Source organism: Theropithecus gelada, chromosome 14 (genome assembly GCF_003255815.1).
Source record: "Theropithecus gelada isolate Dixy chromosome 14, Tgel_1.0, whole genome shotgun sequence".
Lineage (NCBI taxonomy): Eukaryota > Metazoa > Chordata > Mammalia > Primates > Cercopithecidae > Theropithecus > Theropithecus gelada.
Window position 1 is genome coordinate 99,953,745 of NC_037682.1, and position 20,655 is coordinate 99,974,399.

The following is a 20,655-nucleotide window of genomic DNA, read 5'->3' on the forward strand; positions in this document are numbered from 1 at the left end:
GGGGGCCAAAACCCCCCCCCGGCCCCCCGGCCGGGGCGGAGGGGCGGGCCCCTGTAAAAAAAAAAAAAAAAAAAAAAAAAAATTTTTTTTGAGACAGAATCTCGCTCTGTTGCCCAGGGTGGAGTGCAGTGGCACGATCTTGGCTCACTGCAACCTCTGCCTCCCAGGTTCAAGCGATTCTCCTGCCTGAGTAGCTGGGATTATAGGCGCCCACCACCACCCCCGGCTAATTTTTGTGTTTTTAGTAGAGATGGGGTTTCACCATATTGGCCAGACTGGTCTCAAACTCCTGACCTGTGATCCGCCCGCTTCAGCCTCCCAAAGTGCTAGGATTAAAGGTGTGAGCCACTGCGCCCGGCCTATGTTTATATACTTTTTAAAGTAAATGATTTGTGAATAAACCTGATTTTTTTCCCTCCTACCATCTTAGTATCTAATGCTTTTAAAGGAGCTTCCTGGAGAAGAGTACCCCTTGCCAATGGAAGATGTTGTTGAACTTCTGAAACCACTATCGTAAGAAATTAAAACCTTATGTTATGTTCACTTTAAATTTATAAAATAACCAATGTGTTCTGTTAAGCTTATAAAGTTAAACTTTTTTTTACCACAGCAATGTGTGTTCTTTGTATCGTCGTGACCAAGATGTTTGTAAAACTATTTTAAACCATGTCCTTCATATAGTGAAAAACCTAGGTCAAAGCAATATGGATTCTGAGAACACAAGGGATGCTCAAGGACAGTTTCTTACAGTAATTGGAGCATTTTGGTAGGTACAGTCTACTTTGTGGTCTTATTTTTCTTTTGCTATCTGTGGATACGAATGCAAATTTTGTATCCACATCAGTGATTTCTTCTGATCTTCCTACATAGCTAATACATCTTTTAAGAATAGCAGAATGTAATTTGTGTTTCCATCAGTTGCTTGAATAACTACATTGCTTTTTGTTTAAGGCTTGGCTTTCTAAACTGTTTAACTCCTTTCTCTGCAAATTTTGAATCACTTAATAATTTGACATGTATAGTGAATAAAGAAAGGACAACAAGCCAAAATCAGCTGAATTGTTCATGTTCCCAGAGTGAACAAATTGGCCTTGTTCTTATCTGGTTATTTTATGCATATTTTCACATTCCGAGATAACACCATGATACTTACAGAGGAGCACATACATATAATTTAGAACCCTTGTACTATTTGATTGATGAGTAATTCTAAATCAATAGAATGTTTTTTGTTTTTGTGTTTTTTTTAGACAGAGTCTCACTCCATCACCCAGGCTGGAGTGCAGTGGTGCTATATCTGCTCACTGCAACCTCTACCTACTAGGTTCAAGCAATTCTCCTGCCTCAGCCTCCTAGGCAGCTATGATTACAGGCTCCCGCCAGAACGCCTGGCTTATTTTTTTGTATTTTTAGTAGAAATGGGGTTTCAACATGTTGGCCAGGCTGGTCCCAAACTCCTGATCTCAAGTGATCCACCCACCTTGGCCTCCCAAAGTGTTGGGATTACAGGCGTGAGCCAGTGCACCTGGCCTGAATGTGATTTTGAAATCTTCAATATACCAAACAAAACTTTAACAAAGAAATTTCTTTCTAAAGTAAGTTTACTATAATGTGGTTAGCCATTCTATGGTAGCCCCCGAAAAAGAGACATAATGGTATAAAATGAATAATATACACTAAAATGAATTCTTTCAAACTGATTTCTTTTAGCTTGAATTTTTGGGAGGGTGAGTATGTTGGTATATTCCACATAATGAAATAAGTTTAGCACAGAAAGACATATTGGAAGCAACTTATAATAATCTTCATATTCAGTGAGTTTTCTGAGTGCTTTTACCAGAATGATTATTTAACTTTGGAAAACTTACTTGATTTCAGGCATCTAACAAAGGAGAGGAAATGTACATTCTCTGTAAGAATGGCCCTAGTAAACTGCCTTAAAACTTTGCTTGAGGTGAGTTTTTACATTTTATTAGTAAGATCTTCATTGAAAAATTTAAAGCAGTTTTTGTTTGTTAATGAGTAATTTTTCTCTATTTCGTATTTAACCTCAGTTCTTTTCCCATAGGCCGATCCTTATTCAAAATGGGCCATTCTTAATGTAATGGGAAAAGACTTTCCTGTAAACGAAGTATTTACACAATTTCTTGCTGATAATCATCACCGAGTTCGAATGTTGGCTGCAGAGTCAATCAATAGGTAATGGGTCAGATATTCATGAAGTATTTGGAATGCTGCAGATAGCAGTGGAATGTCTTACATAGTAACAGCTCACAGTTGAGATGTTAAAAATAGCTAACACTTGTTGAGTATATACAGTGTGCCTGGCATTTATGTTTATTCTTAATTCTTACACTTCTGTAACTTAGATTCTATTATTTCCTTCAATTTATAAATGAAAACTGTGACTTAGTGAGGTAAAGTAACTTGCTTATGCCACAGAGCTAACAAGTGGTTGACTTGAGTGACGTGTGTCTACTACCACGTACAGGAGATACGGACTGTTTGGAAATTACTGTGATTTTATGTGAGTTTATAAAATGATAATTAGCACATTTTACATTGTGCTAATTACAATTATATTTACTTGAGTGAACATCCAGTGAAGCACTAGAAGGATTCTATCATGAGGATCTTTTATATTTGAGTACTGGAATAAACATATAATAATTTCATTCTTTTTTTTTTTTTTTGAGGCGGAGTTTTGCTCATGTCTCCCAGGCTGGAGTGCAATGGCGCGATCTCGGCTCACTGCAGCCTCCACCTCCTCATTTCAAGCAATTGTCCTGCCTCAGCCTCCTGAGTAGCTGGGATTACAGGCAGCTGCCACCACACCCAGCTAATTTTTGTATTTTTAGTAGAGATGGGGTTTCACCATGTTGGCCAGGCTGGTCTCGAACTCCTGAACTCAGGTGATCCACCTGCCTCGGCCTCCCAAAGTGCTGGGATTACAGGCACGAGCCTTTAATCATGTAGTTTTTGTAATTGGTTCTGTTTATGAGATGGCTTATGTTTATTGATTTGCATATGTTGAATCAGCCTTGTATCCCAGGGATGAAGCTGACTTGATAGTGGTGGATAAGCATTTTGATGTGCTGGATTCAGTTTGCCAGTATTTTATTGAGGATTTTCGCACGGATGTTCATCACGGATATTGGCCTGAAATTTTCTTTTTTTGTTGTGTCTCTGCCAGGTTTTGGTATCAGGATGATACTGGCATCATAAAATGAGTTAGGGAGGAGTCCCTCTTTTTCTGTTGTTTGGAATAGTTTCAAAAGGAATGGTACCAGCTCCTTTTTGTACCTCTGGTAGAAATCAGCTGTGAATCCATCTGGTCCTGGGGTTTTTTTGGTTGATAGGCTATTAATTATTGCCTCAATTTCAGAACTCGTTATTGGTCATTCAGGGATTCGACTTCTTCCTGGTTTAGTCTTGGGAGGTTGTATGTGTCTAGGAATTTATCAGTTTCTTCTAGATTTTCTAGTTTATTTGCGTAGAGGCATGTATAGTATTCTCTGATGGTAGTTTGTATTTCTGTGGGATTAGTGGTATTATCCCCTTTATCATTTTTTATTGTGTCTATTTGATTCTTCTCTCTTCTTTATTAGTCTTGCTGGCGGTCTATTTTGTTAATCTTTTCAAAAAACCAGCTCCTGGATTGATTTTTTCGAAAGGTTTTTTTTGTCTCTATCTCCTTCACTTCAGCTCTGATCTTAGTTATTTCTCGTCTCCTGCTAGCTTTTGAATTTGTTTGCTCTCGCTTCTCTAGTTCTTTTAATTGTGATGTTAGGGTGTCAATTTTAGATCTTTCCCACTTTGTCCTGTGGGCATGTAGGGCTATAAATTTCCCTCTAAACACTGCTTTAGCTGTGATCCAGAGATTCTGGTACATTGTGTCTTTGTTTTCATTGGTTTTAAAGAACTTACTTATTTCTGCCTTCATTTCGTTATTTATCCAGTAGTCATTCAGGAGCAGGTTGTTCAGATTCCATGTAGTTGTGCGATTTTGAGTGTTTCATAATCCTGAGTTCTAATTTGATTGCACTGTGATCTGAGAGACTGTTTGTTATGATTTCCTTTCTTTTGCATTTGCTAAGGAGTGTTTTGCTTTCAATTATGTGGTCAATTTTAGAATAAGTGTGATGTGGTGCTGAGAAGAATGTATATTACTCTGTTGATTTGGAGTGGAGAGTTCTGTAGATGTCTCTTAGGTCTGCTTGGTCCAGAGCTCAGTTCAAGTCCTGAATATCCTTGTTAATTTTCTGTCTCATTGATCTGTCTAATATTGACAGTGGGGTGTTAAAGTCTCCCGCTATTATTGTGTGGGAGTCTAAGTCTCTTTGTATGTCTCTAAGAACTTGCTTTATGCATCTGGGTGCTCCTGTATTGGGTGCATATATATTTAGAATGGTTAGTACTTCTTGTTGCATTGATCCCTGTACCATTATCTAATGCCCTTCTTTGTCATTTTTGATCTTTGTTGGATGTTTGTTTTATCAGAGACTAGGATTGCAACCCTTGCTTTTTTTTTTTTTTTTCCATTTGCTTGGTAAATATTCCTCCATCCCTTTATTTTGAGCCTATGTGTGTCTTTGCATATGAGATGGGTCTCCTGAATACAGCACACTGATAGGTCTTGACTCTATCCAATTTGCCAGTCTGTGTCTTTTAACTGGGACATTTAGCCCATTTACATTTAAGGTTAATATTGTTATGTGTGAATTTGATCCTGTCATTATGATGCTAGCTGGTTTTTTTGCCCATTAGTTGATGCAGTTTCTTCATAGTGTCGATGGTCTTTACAGTTTGGTATGTTTTTCTAGTGGCCAGTACCGGTTTTTCCTTTCCATATTTAGTTCTCCCTTCAGGAGCTCTTGTAAGGCAGGCCTGGTGGTGACAGAATCTCTCAGCATTTGCTTGTCTGTAAAGGATTTTATTTCTCCTTTGGTTATGAAGCTTAGTTTGGCTGGATGTGAAATTCTGGGTGGAAAATTCTTTTCTTTAAGAGTGTTGAATATTGGCCCCCACTCTTTTCTGGTTTGTAAAGTTTCTGCTGAGAGATCCACTGTTAGTCTGATGGGCTTCCCTTCATGGGTAACTCAACCTTTCTCTCTGCCTGCCCTTAACATTTTTTCCTTCATTTCAACCTTGGTGAATATGATGAGTATGTGTCTTGGGATTGCTCTTCTCGAGGAATGTCTTTGTGGTGGTCTGTGTATTTCTTGAATTTGAATGTTGGCCTGTCTCGCTAGGTTGGGGAAGTTCTGATAATATCCTGAAGAGTGTTTTCCAACTTGATTCCGTTCTCCCCATCACTTTCAGGTACACCACTCAAACGTAGATTTGGTCTTTTCACATACTCCCATATTTCTTGGAGGCTTTGTTCATTCCTTTTCATTCTTTTTTCTCTAATCTTGTCTTCATGCTTTATTTCAGTAAGTGGATCTTCAGTCTCTGATATCCTTTATTCTCCTTGATTGATTCAGAAGCTGTTGATACTTGTGAATGCTTCATGAAGTTCTTGTGCTGTGTTTGTCAGCTCCATCAGGTCATTTATGTTCTTTTCTAAACTGGTTATTTTAGTTAGCCATTCCTCTAACCTTTTTTCAAGGTTCTTAGCTTCCTTGCATTGGGTTAGAACATGCTCCTTTAGCTTGGAGGAGTTTGTTATTACCCACCTTCCGAAGCCTACTCCTGTCAGTTCATCAAACCCATTTTCCGTCCAGTTTTGTTCCCTTGCTGGCAAGAAGTTGTGATACTTTGAAGCAGAAGAGGCATTCTGGTTTTTGGAATTTTCAACCTTTTTGCGCTGGTTTTTCCTCATCTTCGTGGATTTATCTACCTTTGGTCTTTGATGTTGGTGACCTTTGGATGGCGTTTCTGTGTGGATGTCCGTTTTGTTGATGTTGATGCTATTCCTTTCTGTTTATTAGTTTTCCTTTTTACAGTCAGGCCCCTCTGCTGCAGGTCTGTGGGAGTTTGCTGGAGGTCTAGTCCAGACCCTGTTTGCCTGGGTATCACCAGTGGAGGCTGCAGAACAGCAAAGATTGCTGCCTGTTCCTTCCTCTGGGAAAGTTTGTCCCAGAGGGGCACCCGCCAGATGGCATCTGGAGCTCTCCTGTATGAGGTGTCTATCGACCCCTGCTGGGAGGTGTCTCCCAGTCAGGAGGCATTGGCGGGGGTCAGGGACCCACTTGAGGAGGCAGCCTGTCCCTTAGCAGAGCTCGAGCGCTGTGCTGGGAGATCCACTGCTCTCTTCAGAGCTGGCAGGCAGGGATGTTTAAGTCTGCTGAAGCTGCGCCCACATCCGCCCCTTCCCCCGGTGCTCTGTGTCAGGAAGATGGGAGTTTTATCTATAAGCCCCTGACTGGGGCTGCTGCCTGTCTTTCAGAGATACCCTGCCCTGAGAGGAGGAATCTAGAGAGGCAGTCTGGCTACAGTGGCTTTGTGGCACTATTCGCCCAGTTTGAACTTCCCAGTAGCTTTGTTTATACTGTGAGGGGAAGACATCCTACTAAAGCCTCAGTAATTGCAGATGCCCCTCCCCCCACCAAGCTCCAGCATCCTAGGTCAATTTCAGACTGTTGTGCTGGCAGCGAGAATTTCAAGCCAGTGAATCTTAACTTCCTGGGCTCCATGGAGGTGGGATCCGCTGGTCTAGACCACTCCGCTCCCTGGCTTCAGCCCCTTTTCCAGGGGAGTGAATGGGTCTGTCTTGCTGGCGTTCCAGGTGCCATCGGGATATGAAAAAAAACTCCTCCAGCTAGCTCAGTGTCTGCCCGAATGGCTGCCCAGCTTTGCGCTTGAAACCCAGGGCCCTGGTGGTGTAGGCACCCAAGGGAATCTCCTGGTCTGCTGGTTGCAAAGACCATGGGAAAAGCATAGTATCTGGGCCGGGATCCACAGTTCCTCACAGCATAGCCTCTCACGGCTTCCCTTGGCTAGGGGAGGGAGTTCCCTGACCCCTTGCGCTTCCTGGGTGAGGCTACACCCCACCCTGCTTCGGCTCTCCCTCCGTGGGCTGCACCCACTGTCTAACCAGTTCCAGTGAGATGAACCAGGTACCTCAGTTGGAAATGCAGAAATCACCACCTTCTGCGCTGATCTCGCTGGGAGCTGCAGACCAGAGCTGTTCCTATTTTGCCATCTTGCTATTCCCTTGTTTTATTTTTCTTTAGCATTTATGATAACTTGAAACATATTTTAATATATTTACTTCTCCCTATTCCACTAGTATATATGTTCCTAAAAGGCACTGGTTTTTGTCTGTTCTGTTCATTGTTGTATTTTTAGCACCTAAAACAATACTTGGCATGTGATAGGTATCCAATAACTGTTTTAAAATAAATGAATGTACTTGAAAAAAAAGCTGAAAATCATTTGAATAACTTTACTGTTCAAATGTAAGTGATCAATAATAAAAGATCACTATATTGTTCAGCAGTCACGTAAAGTATTAAAACTAGTATTTCAGTATTTGAATATGCTGACAGTAATGTTTTCATAAACTAGATTTTATGTCTAGCTCCTCAGGTTTGGAACTCTTTTTAGTAAGACCATAATGCATTGTAAGGATTTCTCATGAGTATGTTTAGTAGTTCAAGTCCTTATTGAATTTCACAGATTAAAGATAGCAAATGTATGCTGAACTTTAAGGACTGAGGTAACATAAGACTGAGTTGAATGTAATAAGGCAGCAGTGTAGTGGTGGCATTGAGAAAAATTGAAGATTCAAAAAGTATAAATTCAAGAATGACATGCAAGTAGCATTCTTTTTTTTTTTTTTTTACACTTGTTAGATTTTGTCTTAGTCCCTTTGTGTTGCTATAAAGGAATACCTGAGGCTGGGTATTTATAAAGAAAAGAGGTTTATTTGGCATATGGCATCTACATCTGGTAAGGGCCTCAGACTCATGGCAGAAGGCAAAGAGGAATCAGTGTGTGCAGAGATCACATGGTGAGAGAGGAAGCAAGGGTGGAGGCAGGGAAGGCCGTGCCAGGCTCTTTTTTTTTTTTTTTTTTTTTAAATAACCAGCTCTTGTGGGAACTGAATAGTGAGAACTCTCTCATTCCTTACCCTCAGGCCTTAATCTGTTTGTGAGGGATCTGCCCCCATGACTCAGATACTTCCCATTAGGCATAACCTAATGGGGATCAGATTTCAACATGACATTTGGAGGGGTTAAACATTCAGACGATAGCAGATACCTAATGTTCAGCTATTTTAAGAGCAGTGAGAGAAACTAGAAGAATCAGAGGAACATAAACAATTATAAAAGCTTCGATTACTAAAAAAGGATAAAAGACAAAGTTGATTAAAGAGTTATCCTTAAATATGTGGCTATTACACAAAAGGTGTACTGATCAACTTTTTTCCATCACATAAAACAAAATTTAGATGGTACATGAAAACATTAACTTACCCACTTTCAGAGTGATTAAATATTAGAGCAGGTTGACAATGGAATCTGTGGACTCAACTAACTGGTGTTTTGCCAGAGAACAGTTGATCTCTTCTGGCTAGTTTGAGTTCAGTGCGCTGAAATTTGAGCAATAGTTAAAATATATTTTGAGACCCTCTTCAATTCTAGGAGAAAATAGATTTTGTATTCAAGACCTTAATACTAAGCTGCTAGTCTGAACTTCTTTAAATAAACTCAGGTTTTATTAGTCTTTAAGAAAGAGCTGGTATGTTATTATGTCTCACAGAGTGATTTATTTTTATTCTGGAATATGTTTTGTCAAGTAGGGTTTGAAATTTAAAAATTATTTCACTTTTTGTTTGTTGGTTTGCTTGTTTTAAGATTGTTCCAGGACACGAAGGGAGATTCTTCCACATTACTGAAAGCACTTCCTTTGAGGCTTCAGCAAACAGCTTTTGAAAATGCATACCTGAAAGCTCAGGAAGGAATGAGAGAAATGGTAATTTTAAGTAACATGTATTTGCTGTTATCATATGCTTGCTATGAATATCCCAGAAATTACTTTACCAAATTTGGCATAAGAGAGTTTATAATGCAGTAGTTTACAGTATAAAGCTGCTCTAAAACAAGTGTATGAATTGAATGAAACTGCATTATTTCTAGGTCACAATGGGTCAAATCATAGAAATTTCTTTTGGTTTAACTTAATATATTTCTTTTGGTTTAGCATTTTTATGGAGAAACCCAAAATGGGAGTATAAATGACTTCCTTTTTTATTTTAAAAATCCTTTCATATGTGATCTGATTAAAAGCTAATTAAGGGAACAGGTGACAATGGGAAGAAATGGATTGAGGAGAAGAATCTCACACAAGATCAAATCATTGTGGTGTTTACAGTGAAACTTGTGATATTTCACATTTCTGTAGAATAATATACTTATTATGGTAATGATTATCTTAGGGTTCAAATTTTTTCATTTATTTATGCCCTGATTTGTTTCTTACAAGTATTTAAGATAGTTAAATAACTGTCAAATCTGTGATAGCAGGAAATTGAAAGGGACAATTGAAAGAATGTGAGTTTAGAAAAGAATTTCAACAGATTAGAAAGATAAGTGTAAATAACATAAAATCTAATGAGATAATGTATATTATACATTTTAAAGCAGCCTGTCATCTGCAAAATGGGAAAATACTGATCTCACAGCAATTCATTTAGAAAAAGACCTAAGAAGTTTTGTATCTTGAGATTATAGTATTAATCAACATTGTATTACAGTTATCAAAAAAGGCTAACTCTGTCTTATACTGCATTAACAGAAGCATATTGTCATGAACAAAGTGGATACAAGAACTTGGATCTTTTATACTTTTTGCTTTATTTTTAGATTTTTTAATTTTTATGAGTGCATAGTAGGTGTATATATGTATGTATTCGGGGAGTACATGAGATGTTTTGATACAGGTATACAATGTGAAATAATCACATCATGGAGAATGGGGTATCCATCCCCCAAACAAATATCCTTTGTGTTACAAGCAATCCAATTATGCTGTTTCAGTTATTAAATGTTTCTGTATTTTTTAGAGGATAACTATAATGTTTGCTTTGGTTCTGAGTAAAGTAAAAGATTTTTTGCCAGGATATTATAGATCTGTGTCTTATAAAAAATGGGTGAAGGAATTGACTTAGTGGAAAGCTCATAATTGTTTTTAAACATGTCAGTGCTTGTGATTTAGCAAAAGTATTGGTCCTTACACTTTCTTGTACCGAAAGACAGAACTAGGATTAGTGAGTAGGAGGTTTTTTAAATGTGTATAGCTAGTCAAAAAATCTGGAGTTCAGTTGGGGTTTTATAATTGATTGTTAAGCATTTACATTTTACATTACATTTTTTTTTTTTTAATTTCTTTTTAAGTCCCATAGTGCTGAGAACCCTGAACCTTTGGATGAAATTTATAATAGAAAATCTGTTTTACTGATGTTGATAGCTGTGGTTTTATCCTGTAGCCCTATCTGTGAAAAACAGGCTTTGTTTGCCCTATGTAAATCTGTGAAGGAGAATGGATTAGAACCTCACCTTGTGAAAAAGGTATATGTGGATGAGTATTTTATTATAAGCTTCTTTAGGTCACTGTGAAATAATTTAAAAAGGTAAAGGTAGATTTTCTTTTTTTTTCTTTTTTTTTTTTTTTTTGAGATGGAGTCTGGCTCTGTCACCCAGGCTGGAGTGCAGTGGCCGGATCTCAGCTCACTGCAAGCTCCGCCTCCCGGGTTTACGCCATTTTCCTGCCTCAGCCTCCCGAGTAGCTGGGACTACAGGCGCCCGCCACCTCGCCCGGCTAGTTTTTTTTTGTATTTTTTTAGTAGAGACAGGGGTTTCACCGTGTTCGCCAGGATGGTCTCGATTTCCTGACCTCGTGATCCGCCCGTCTCGGCCTCCCAAAGTGCTGGGATTATAGGCTTGAGCCACCGCGCCTGGCCAAAGGTAGATTTTCTAAGCGGCACTTATTTAAGACTAGGAAACAGTTTTATTTTTCAGGTTGGGAATATTGGAAAGCAGTTATATAAAAACTATTCAAATGGTGTATTTATGTGTATGCACTGTTGTTTCTTACATTCCATTTAAGAGCATTTCACAAGGCTTTCATTGAACTAACAAGAGTGAATGACTTGTCCACCAGACTGACCAGCTTTTGGAAATAGTATTTATTGAGGGAAACACATGGAGACAAGAGCAATATAGGTGTTTTGCCCGGTAGATTCTGGGGCAGCACATTGGGATCTGGCAGGGCCAGAAGTCAAATTTTAGAACTATCAGGCTTTTAAGTTCAATTATCAGGGGAGAAGGACTAGGGTCCAAGCCTTGTAATTACTACATCAGCACAGTATTATAGAATGTTGGCCCCCTCTCTTTTCCATCCCCTCAGCATTTATGGTTTAGGAAGTTCCAGGCCTTTCCATTGCAAATTTTTATGCGATAAATCAGTGGTAGGTCAGTGGACTGATGATATGCCAGTTAACATTCTACCAGCATAGTTTCCGTGGTGCTTTGTAGTAAGCCAACCTATAATCAGTTAGCCTTTTACCTCTCAGTATAAGACTTGTGTGGTGTTTCTTAAAAGTATACAAGTACATTACCTAATAATCATAAGTGGTATGTATTGTTTGGATTTTCCTTATTTGGATTTAAGCCTGAGAGGAATAATTTTATTTTATTTTTATTTATTTCTTTATATTTATTTATTTATTTATTTTGAAAGACAGGGTCTCACTCTGTCACCCAGGCTGGAGTGCAGTGATGCAATCATGGCTCACTGTAGTCTTGACCTCCTGGGCTCAAGCAATCCTCCCAAGCCTCCTGAGTAGATGGGACTACAGGCATGTACCACCACACCTGGCTAATTTTTTAATTTTTTAATTTTTATTTTTTTTTGAGACGGAGTCTCACTCTGTCGCCCAGGCTGGAGTGCAGTGGTGCGATCTCTGCTCACTGCAAGCTCTGCCTCCCGGGTTCATGCCATTCTCCTGCCTCAGCCTCCTGAGTAGCTTGGACTACAGGCACCTGGCTAATTTTTTGTACAGACAGGCTCTTGCTGTGTTGCCCAAGCTGGTCTTGAACTCTTGGGCTTAAGCAACCCTCCCTCCTCAGACTCCCAAAGCATTGGGATTACAGGTGTGAACCACCATGCCTGGCCAGTAATCTTACATTAAATCTTCCTTTAAGTATAACCAAATGTTGGAAACTCTTTTTATGTTTTTTGCATAGTTTTATGTTTTTATTTACTTAACATTTATTAAGGGTTTGCTATGTGTCAGATACTGTGCCAGTTGAGTACATTTTCTTAATTATTATTCCCATCTCATAGATGAGGAAATTAAGAAAAATTAAATGAATGTTGTTTCTAGGTCTTACTCTAAATAATATTAACAAGCATTTAAATGATTTATTTTTTCATTTTTCTTAACACATTGACTTTTTGGTTCGTGCAGGTTTTAGAGAAAGTTTCTGAAACTTTTGGATATAGATGTTTAGAAGACTTTATGGCATCTCATTTAGATTATCTGGTTTTGGAATGGCTAAATCTTCAAGATACTGAATACAACTTATCTTCTTTTCCTTTTATTTTATTAAACTACACAAATATTGAGGATTTCTATAGGTAAGTTTATACATGACATATGTGAAATTTGTTTAATTTAAAATTAGTTAACAATATTTAGCAAGTCCCTATCACCAGCACCACACATACCATACCCATACACACGTGTGTGTGGGAGGCTACATAGTATGAGAAGCGGGACAGCTTCTTTTAATAAGAATGTATTGAAAGGAGTCACTGGACTTCAGATCTGGTCCTAGCTGTGCCAACAACCAGCTATGTGACTTTGGTCAAACCACATAAAGACCCTCTGTGCCTTGGTTTTTTAATATGTAAAGTAAGGAAGTTACACAAGGAGATCTTTCAGTTCCCTTTCGGCTTTGATATTTGATCATCTTTCCTTTGGAAAAGATTGAAGGTAGATTACTAGTAGCTGATTATTTCTGCCTGTTTTTCTTTTCTGTTGCTTGACTATAGGCCGTTTAGTCATTACTTCTATTAGAGTTAGAAACTTAATGTAAAACTTTTATTTTGCTAACTTTAACTCCGTAGAAGAAAAATTTGAAAGTGGAGAGGTTTGAAACAACCAAAAAGTAATGTTTAGGTATCAGGATGATGGGAGGGCATCTCATATTTGTTGAGCATGCTCTGCGTTATGGACTTTGCTATGCATTTTACATGTAGTAGATCACAGACTGAGTTTCAGGCCCATCCTAATAGAGCTTTCTAATAGATTATGAGTTGTATGTAGGTAACTTCCTTTAAGAAGGATATTCCTACAGAAGTAAATTTAGTGGTCCTTATGGTTCATTCATTTTGGCAAGAACAATATAGTCATCTCTCTGTATATGCGAGGGATTCATTCCAGGATTCCCAATGTATGCCTAAATCTGCGCATACTCAAGTCCCCAAGTTGGCCCTGCAGAACTCACGTATATGAAAAGTCAGTCCTCTGTATATACAGACTTTCACATCCCGTGAATACTGTTTTTCTATCTGCATTTGGTTGAAAAATCTGCAAGTGTAAGTTCAAACCCATGTTTTTCAAGGGTCAACTTCATTTACATTAGTTGATTATGCAGAAGAAATAAATATAAATTCAAGTCTCCATTTTTATTTATTTATTGTTTTGTTTTTTCTTTATGCTAAGGGTGCTACTGAACAGGGTCCCCATTTTTAAATCCCATAATTATGGTTGTGTGTTCTAAGCTTTCTTATTTTTTTAACGTGACTATTTAGAATTTAGTTAATTTTTCCATTTATAAAATTAAAGAATGTTTAATAATCTGGATAAACTGTGATACTTTAGTGCTGATGGTATTAAAACAGTATTTTAAGAACTATTTTATAAAATTTTACTTGGAAAAGTTATATATAACCTATATTTTAAATTTTTATATTTTTAGATCTTGTTATAAGGTTTTGGTTCCACATCTGGTGATTAGAAGTCATTTTGATGAGGTGAAGTCCATTGCTAATCAGATTCAAGAGGACTGGAAAAGTCTTCTAACAGACTGCTTTCCAAAGATTCTTGTAAATATTCTTCCTTACTTTGCCTATGAGGGTACAGGAGACAGTGGGATGGCACAGCAAAGAGAGACTGCTATCAAGGTCTATGATATGCTTAAAAGTGAAAACTTACTGGGAAAACAGGTATGGCTTCAATTTTTATCTACTTTTCATTCCCTGAATGATCTGAGATATAACCTTTAAGTTTTAAGGCTATTTATTCTTATTTATATATTGAAACTTAGCTTGTGGTAATCATTATCTAGCATAGCCAACCCATGAATTTTTTTGGTTATGTCGTGTTCTCTCCCTCTGATTGGCTTTTAACTAAGTAGAAATGTTTCGAATTAGAAATAACCCAAAAAACCATCTGAATAATTTTCTTCTGCCATTTAAAAATGTATAGTTAAAATACATTTTTGTGCAGGTAAAGCAGTAATACACGAATGCAAACTGGTTGTTAAAGTCAAGGAATACTAAACAGTGTACAGAAAACCTTCACTCTCTCCTCAGTCTCACCAAACTTTCCACTTTTCAAGAAAAAGAACCATCCCTCATTCCTGTAGTTCTCATACCCTGCTGTTTGTTTTTTCATGACACTTATTACCTTCTAACATATGATACAATTTACTTTTTTTTTTGTTTTGTCTTTGCTTTTGTTTTTGAGGCAGAGTCTCACTCTGCTGCCTAGACTGGAGTACAGTGGCACAATCGCAGTTCACTGAAGCCTCTGTCTCCTGGGTTCAAGCAATTCTCCTGCCTCAGCCACCCAAGTAGCTGGGACTACAGGTGTGTGCCACCACACCCAGCTAATTTTTGTATTTTTAGTAGAGACGGGGTTTTACCATGTTGGCCAGGCTGGTCTTGAACTCTTGACCTCAGGTGATCTTCCCACCTCAGCCTCCCAAAGTGCTGGGATTACAGGTGTAAGCCACCTTGCTGGACCATAATTTACTTTTGAATTATGTTAATTATTTACCAGTCTTCTCCGGTATACATTTCTCTCTCTTTTTTTTTTTTTTTTGGCTGATGTATCTCAACCATGTAATATATTTTGGGTATTCATTAAATCTTTGTCAAAAGAAGGAGTCAAGTAAAGAAGGATTTAACAAGCTTCGTTTGTTTTATAATAATTTATATACATTCCAAATTTTTTTGAAGCAACTTATATTAAAACATACATGTAAATTTTTTAAGATAAAAGAGCTGTGGTCACCCCAAATTTATTTATGTGTTTATTTATTTTGGATATAAGTAAGGGATAACTAACCAAACTTGGTCAATATTAGGTAAACTTCAAGAGACCTTTTTTTTTTAGTTTCCTAGTTATCTATATTGAACCAAGAAATGGAACAGCATTTCCTCGGTTGCTTAGGTGGACCTATTCAGAACTGGTTGTAAGTCTGCCGTCTGAAGGGAATTGGTGAGCTGAGGACTCCTTTCCCAGAGACAGCTGGAACAGAAATAGGCACTCCAGAGGTTATGGGATTTGAGAGAGACAGTCAGCCTCTAGCCACTCCCATTCAATCTCCCAGCTTAGTCTTCTGAGCATTCTTAATCTTACTATTCTTTTTTAATATATTCAAACCAAATTAGAGCCTGAATAGGTTTTGGAGGGAAAAGTAATTACGTTCAATCTTGATTGAAACACTTGCCTCAAGAATGAAGAACAGCAAAAATTAAATAACAGGAGTTCGAGACCAACCTGGCCAACATGGTGAAACCCCGTCTCTACTGAGTATGGTGATGCGTGCCTGTAATCCCAGCTGTTTGGGAAGCTGAATCAGGAGAATCACTTGAACCCAGGAGGCGGAGGTTACAGTGAGCCAAGATGGTGCCTGGGCAACAGAGGGAGACTTTGTCTCCAAAAAAAAAAAAAAAAAAAAAAAAATTGTATAAAACACACAAAGCAAGGAAAGAATGAAGCAACAAAGGCAGAAATTTATCAAAAATGAAATTATACTCCACAGGGTGGGAGTTGGCCCCAAGCAAGTGGCTCAAGGGCCTGGTTACAGAATAATCTGGGGTTTAAATACCCTTTAGAGGTTTCCCATTGGTTACTTGGTATACACCCTATGTAAATAAAGTAGTGGCCCGTAATCAGTCTGATTAGTTATAGGAGGGGACCAGTCAGAGGTACTTTCAATTTCTTATCTGCCACCGTAAAAGGGAGGGGGTTGCAAAGGGAGTAGCCTCTTGTCCTTTCGTTACTTGAGCGTGGAAAGTTGGGGTTTTCCTTTTGATTTCGTTCTAGGAAGTCAGCGTGGATTGGCCTTAGGTTCCCTTCCTCCAGACCTTATTGCCCTGCCTCATTTATGTTAGGTTTCTTCCTTGTCACCTTCTAAAATATTTTTTATTAGGAAGTATGTTTTTGAACTTCCTTATGCATTAAGTAAAGTAGCCATTTGCCTTTTGGTTTAGACCACTGTAATTCCTTATTTGGAAAGTTGTTAAATTCACCCTTAAGACTTCAGAAATCTCATTCATTTAACTAACGTGTAACATAGCAGACATATTCTTTATATTTAGAGAATTTGTGTCTTTTGTGACGCTACCTGTCTATAGTGGGAAGTAGATTGATGAAAAGTCCAAATCTGTTGGGGAGGGTTTTATTCTACTATTGATGAAAGGGGATGTGGATATCAGCTAGCCTTAGAATTTGGGATGGCACTCAAGTAGAAGTCTGGGAAGAAGTTATGCAGGGAACAAAGATGAGATTATTCCCAGTCACTGGGAATTCTTAACAGTAAAGTTCTGTAATTGAGAAAGAATTCCCAAATAAAAAGCCAAGAGTAAAATTCAGTTAGAGGGGCAGTTACAGAACAGTGGGAAATTTGGTTGGCAGAAAAATTACCAGGTCACATAACTTAATGATAGACCTGAAGTCTTATTTAAAATGATTCTGTAAAATTGAAGAATTGGATTAAAGGGGCCTTGTTTGGCTTGATTTTCCTACTTTTTCCTCTTAGTCTGCAGGTTCGGTGCATAGAAGAAAAAGGTAGAGTTAGTTATAATCTTGTAGATCTTGGACTTTGAGTCATCTATTTTCTTTTGCAATCGTTGAATAATTTTGGAAATAAGGTAATATATGCCTTTTGAGCTGTCTTGAGGTTCAAAGATATAAAATATTAGATGTATTTTAATTTTGTGCCCTTGCAGATCGATCATTTATTCATTAGTAACTTACCAGAGATTGTGGTGGAGTTATTGATGACGTTACATGAGCCAGCAAATTCTAGTGCCAGTCAGAGCACTGACCTTTTTTCAGGGTATGTACATTTTAAACTTAGAGAACTAGCTGTAGCTTCACAAGTTCTTAAAGAAGTTTATTAGTTGACACCTTCAATGTCTATTTCAATTTATAGACATCACTCTTTTTAAAAAGTTTGTTTCTTTAAAAATAGCCACCTTTGAATTGAGGTAATTACCTATCCTCTTTTACCATAGTCTCCCCACAGTAATTACTCTTTCTAAATTGACCACTTGGTTGGCCAACCCAATAACCTTTTCTTAGTCTTTCTGTAATATTTGAACATTGTGCCATCTATTGTCCCTTGAAATTTTTTTCTTCATGCACATTATTCCTAGTTGTCTTTATCTAGGTCTTGCCTTTCTTGATCACCTGTTCTTTTTTCTTTTTTTTTTTTTTTTTGAGATGGAGTCTCACTGTGTTGCTCAGGCTGGAGTGTGGTGGCATAATCTCGGCCCACTGCCACCTCCACCTCCCAGGCTCAAGCGATCCTTCCTTCCACCTCAGCCTCTCGAGTAGCTGGGACAACAGATGTGCACCACTACACCTGGCTAATTTTTTATGTTTTTGGTAGAGACGGGGTTTCACCATATTGCCCAGGCTGGTCTCGAACTCCTGGCCTCAAGTGATTCCTCCGTGTTGGCCAATCAAAGTCCTGGGATTACAGGCATGAGCCACTGTGCCCAGCCTCACCTTTTCTTTATTGTGCTTTATTATCTGTACAATTTAATTTGGATGTGAATGTCTCTGAGTTGTATATGCACATTAGAGTTATTTTCCTGGTGTGATTGTAAGCTACTTGAAAATATGCTTTAGTTTTTTTTTTTTTTTCATGTGCCCTACCATGCTGGGCATATAAAACAGTAATAATATCTGAGAAAGTACTTTTACATATGTAATTTCACGCTGTCTAAATAAGTGTCAATTGCCATGTCTTAAAATACTGCTTTTTCAGTACTGGCATAGAGCTTTGATTCTGATCTGAAGTAATACTGAGGCTCATTTGCGGAACTGCCTTAAAAGATTTTTTAAGAAAATCATTATAAGATCATTTAAGGTTATTTAAGTTATTGAGGGTGAAAGGTATTTAGATAATCTGATTTATATATCTGGACTCTGATATTTATCTATGATTTTATTAAAAGTAGTTTTTCAGTAGAAAAATAGTTTTTGAATTTGGGGGTTATTAAAATCTAAATTTTCATTTTGGAAATTCACTGGTCTATGAACAAAACTTTTTAAAATGATGACTGTATTTTTTCCCTTAACTCTGTTAGGGATTTGGATCCTGCTCCTAATCCACCTCATTTTCCATCGCATGTGATTAAAGCAACATTTGCCTATATCAGCAATTGTCATAAAACCAAGTTAAAGAGCATTTTAGAAATTCTTTCCAAAAGCCCTGTAAGTATACATGATGAGTTTAATAGTAGAGCATTCCTTCTTTTTTAGCTAAAAAAACTTTGTAAGTACATCTTAAAGAGGAAAAGTAAACAAATAAAAAATTTATCTCATAATTAAAAAGGAAAATATTCATTTACAAGTTTAAATGGTATTTTACTTGTCCGCTTTAATTCAAATATGTTGCATATGAGAACAGAATCTTGTGACACTTTAGTCATATATTAGCTCAGGGAATATATTTACTTTTTCATAGGAATATACTATTTAATTATAGTTTACTTTCTGAAAATTAAATAAATTGGCAATAGTTGAAGATAGTAATTTTCTTAATGTAACATTTTGCACTTGGTATCGAACCCAAATCTAAATTCTGTTAGTTATTTTAAATATAAAATGTATATGTATTTAAATATTTGAAGAAAAAATATAAAATATATTTATTGTAGCCGAGTATCTAATTAAACAAGTTTTTACTAAATCTATTTATTTTCTAGGATTCCTATCAGAAAATTCTTCTTGCCATATGTGAGCAAGCAGCTGAAACAAATAATGTTTATAAGAAGCACAGAATTCTTAAAATATACCACCTGTTCGTTAGTTTATTACTGAAAGATATAAAAAGTGGCTTAGGAGGAGCTTGGGCGTTTGTTCTTCGAGATGTTATTTATACTTTGATTCACTATATCAACCAAAGGTAAATAACATATTCGGACCAATATATAAGCAGTCTTTCTATCCTCCTCTTCCTGTTTTTTTTTTGCTTTGTTTTGTTTTGAGACAAACACTCACTCTGTCCGCCCAGGCTGGGTGCAATCATGGCTCACTGCATCCTCAACCTCCTGGGTTCAGATTATCCTTCCTCCTCAGCTTCCTGAGTAGCTGGGACTACAGGAGCATACCACCATGCCCGATTAATTTTTTGTGTGTTTTGTAGAGGTGAGGTTTCACCATATTGCCCAGGGTGGTCTCAAACTGCTGTGCTCAAGCGAATTGTCAGCTTCAGCCTCCCAACGTGCTGGGATTACAGGCATGAGCTACTATGCCCAGCCTATCCTGTTCTTTTAATTGAAAGTTTATATGCTTCTAAGAGGTAGATACCAGAGTGTTGCTTTCTGAATTTTGCTTTTTAAGATGTCTGTTATATTTACCTATTAGTTTTTAAAAATTGCACTACTTGCCTGGGAAACATAGCAGACCTCGTTTCTACTAAAAAGTTTTTTAAAAAAGAAAATTAGTACTAGGTGTGGTAGCTCACACCTATAATCCCAGCACTTTGGGAGGTTGGGGTAGGTGGATTGCTTGAGCCCAGGAGTTAGAGACCAGTCAGGGCAACATGATGTGAAACCCCATCTCTACAAAAAATTTTTTAAAAAATTAGCCAGGGATTGTGGCACGTACCTGTAGTCTCAGCTACTCTGGAGCCTGAGGTGGGAGGATTGCTTGAGCTCGGGAGGCAGAGGTTGCAGGTTACAGTGAGCAAAGATTGTGCCACTACACTCCAGCCTGGGAGACAGAGTGAGACTCTTGTTTCAAAAAGAAAAAGAAAGAAAATTATCCGGGTATGATCATATGCGCCTATAGTTCTAGCTACTTAGGAGGCTGAAGTAGGAGGATGGCTTGAGCTCATGAGCTTGAGGCTGCCAGTGAGCCTTGATTGCACCACTGCATTCCTGCCTGGGCAACAGATTGAGACTTTCATTCAATAAGGAAAAAAAAAAAAAAAAGGGCTACTTCTCCAATTCTAGAAATCTTAAGCAGGATCTTCAACATTTTAATACTAATATTCTAGCTATCGATGGCCTCAAGTAAATGTTACTATAGAATTGGGGTTATTCAGCTGGGTGCAGTGGCTCACACCTATAATCCCAGAACTTTGGGAGGCCGAGGCGGGTGGATCACGAGGTCAGGAGATCGAGACCATCCTGGCTAACACAGTGAAACCACGTCTCTACTAAAAATACAAA

The 20,655-nt window shown here is 37.8% G+C and overlaps 1 protein-coding gene across 2 annotated transcripts in view; it reads left to right on the forward strand.

Moving 5' to 3' along the window:
- ATM (ATM serine/threonine kinase) overlaps positions 1-20,655 on the forward strand; it is a 135,072-nt gene that overhangs the window by 43,474 nt on the left and 70,943 nt on the right. For both annotated transcript variants that reach the window (XM_025357030.1, XM_025357031.1), the window contains 11 exons: positions 431-513; positions 611-766; positions 1,879-1,954; positions 2,069-2,199; positions 8,805-8,922; positions 10,344-10,517; positions 12,419-12,588; positions 13,935-14,181; positions 17,197-17,306; positions 18,565-18,691; positions 19,186-19,385. In XM_025357030.1, coding sequence (XP_025212815.1) covers positions 431-513; positions 611-766; positions 1,879-1,954; positions 2,069-2,199; positions 8,805-8,922; positions 10,344-10,517; positions 12,419-12,588; positions 13,935-14,181; positions 17,197-17,306; positions 18,565-18,691; positions 19,186-19,385 — 1,592 coding nt within the window. The remainder of the gene's footprint in view (positions 1-430; positions 514-610; positions 767-1,878; positions 1,955-2,068; positions 2,200-8,804; positions 8,923-10,343; positions 10,518-12,418; positions 12,589-13,934; positions 14,182-17,196; positions 17,307-18,564; positions 18,692-19,185; positions 19,386-20,655) is intronic.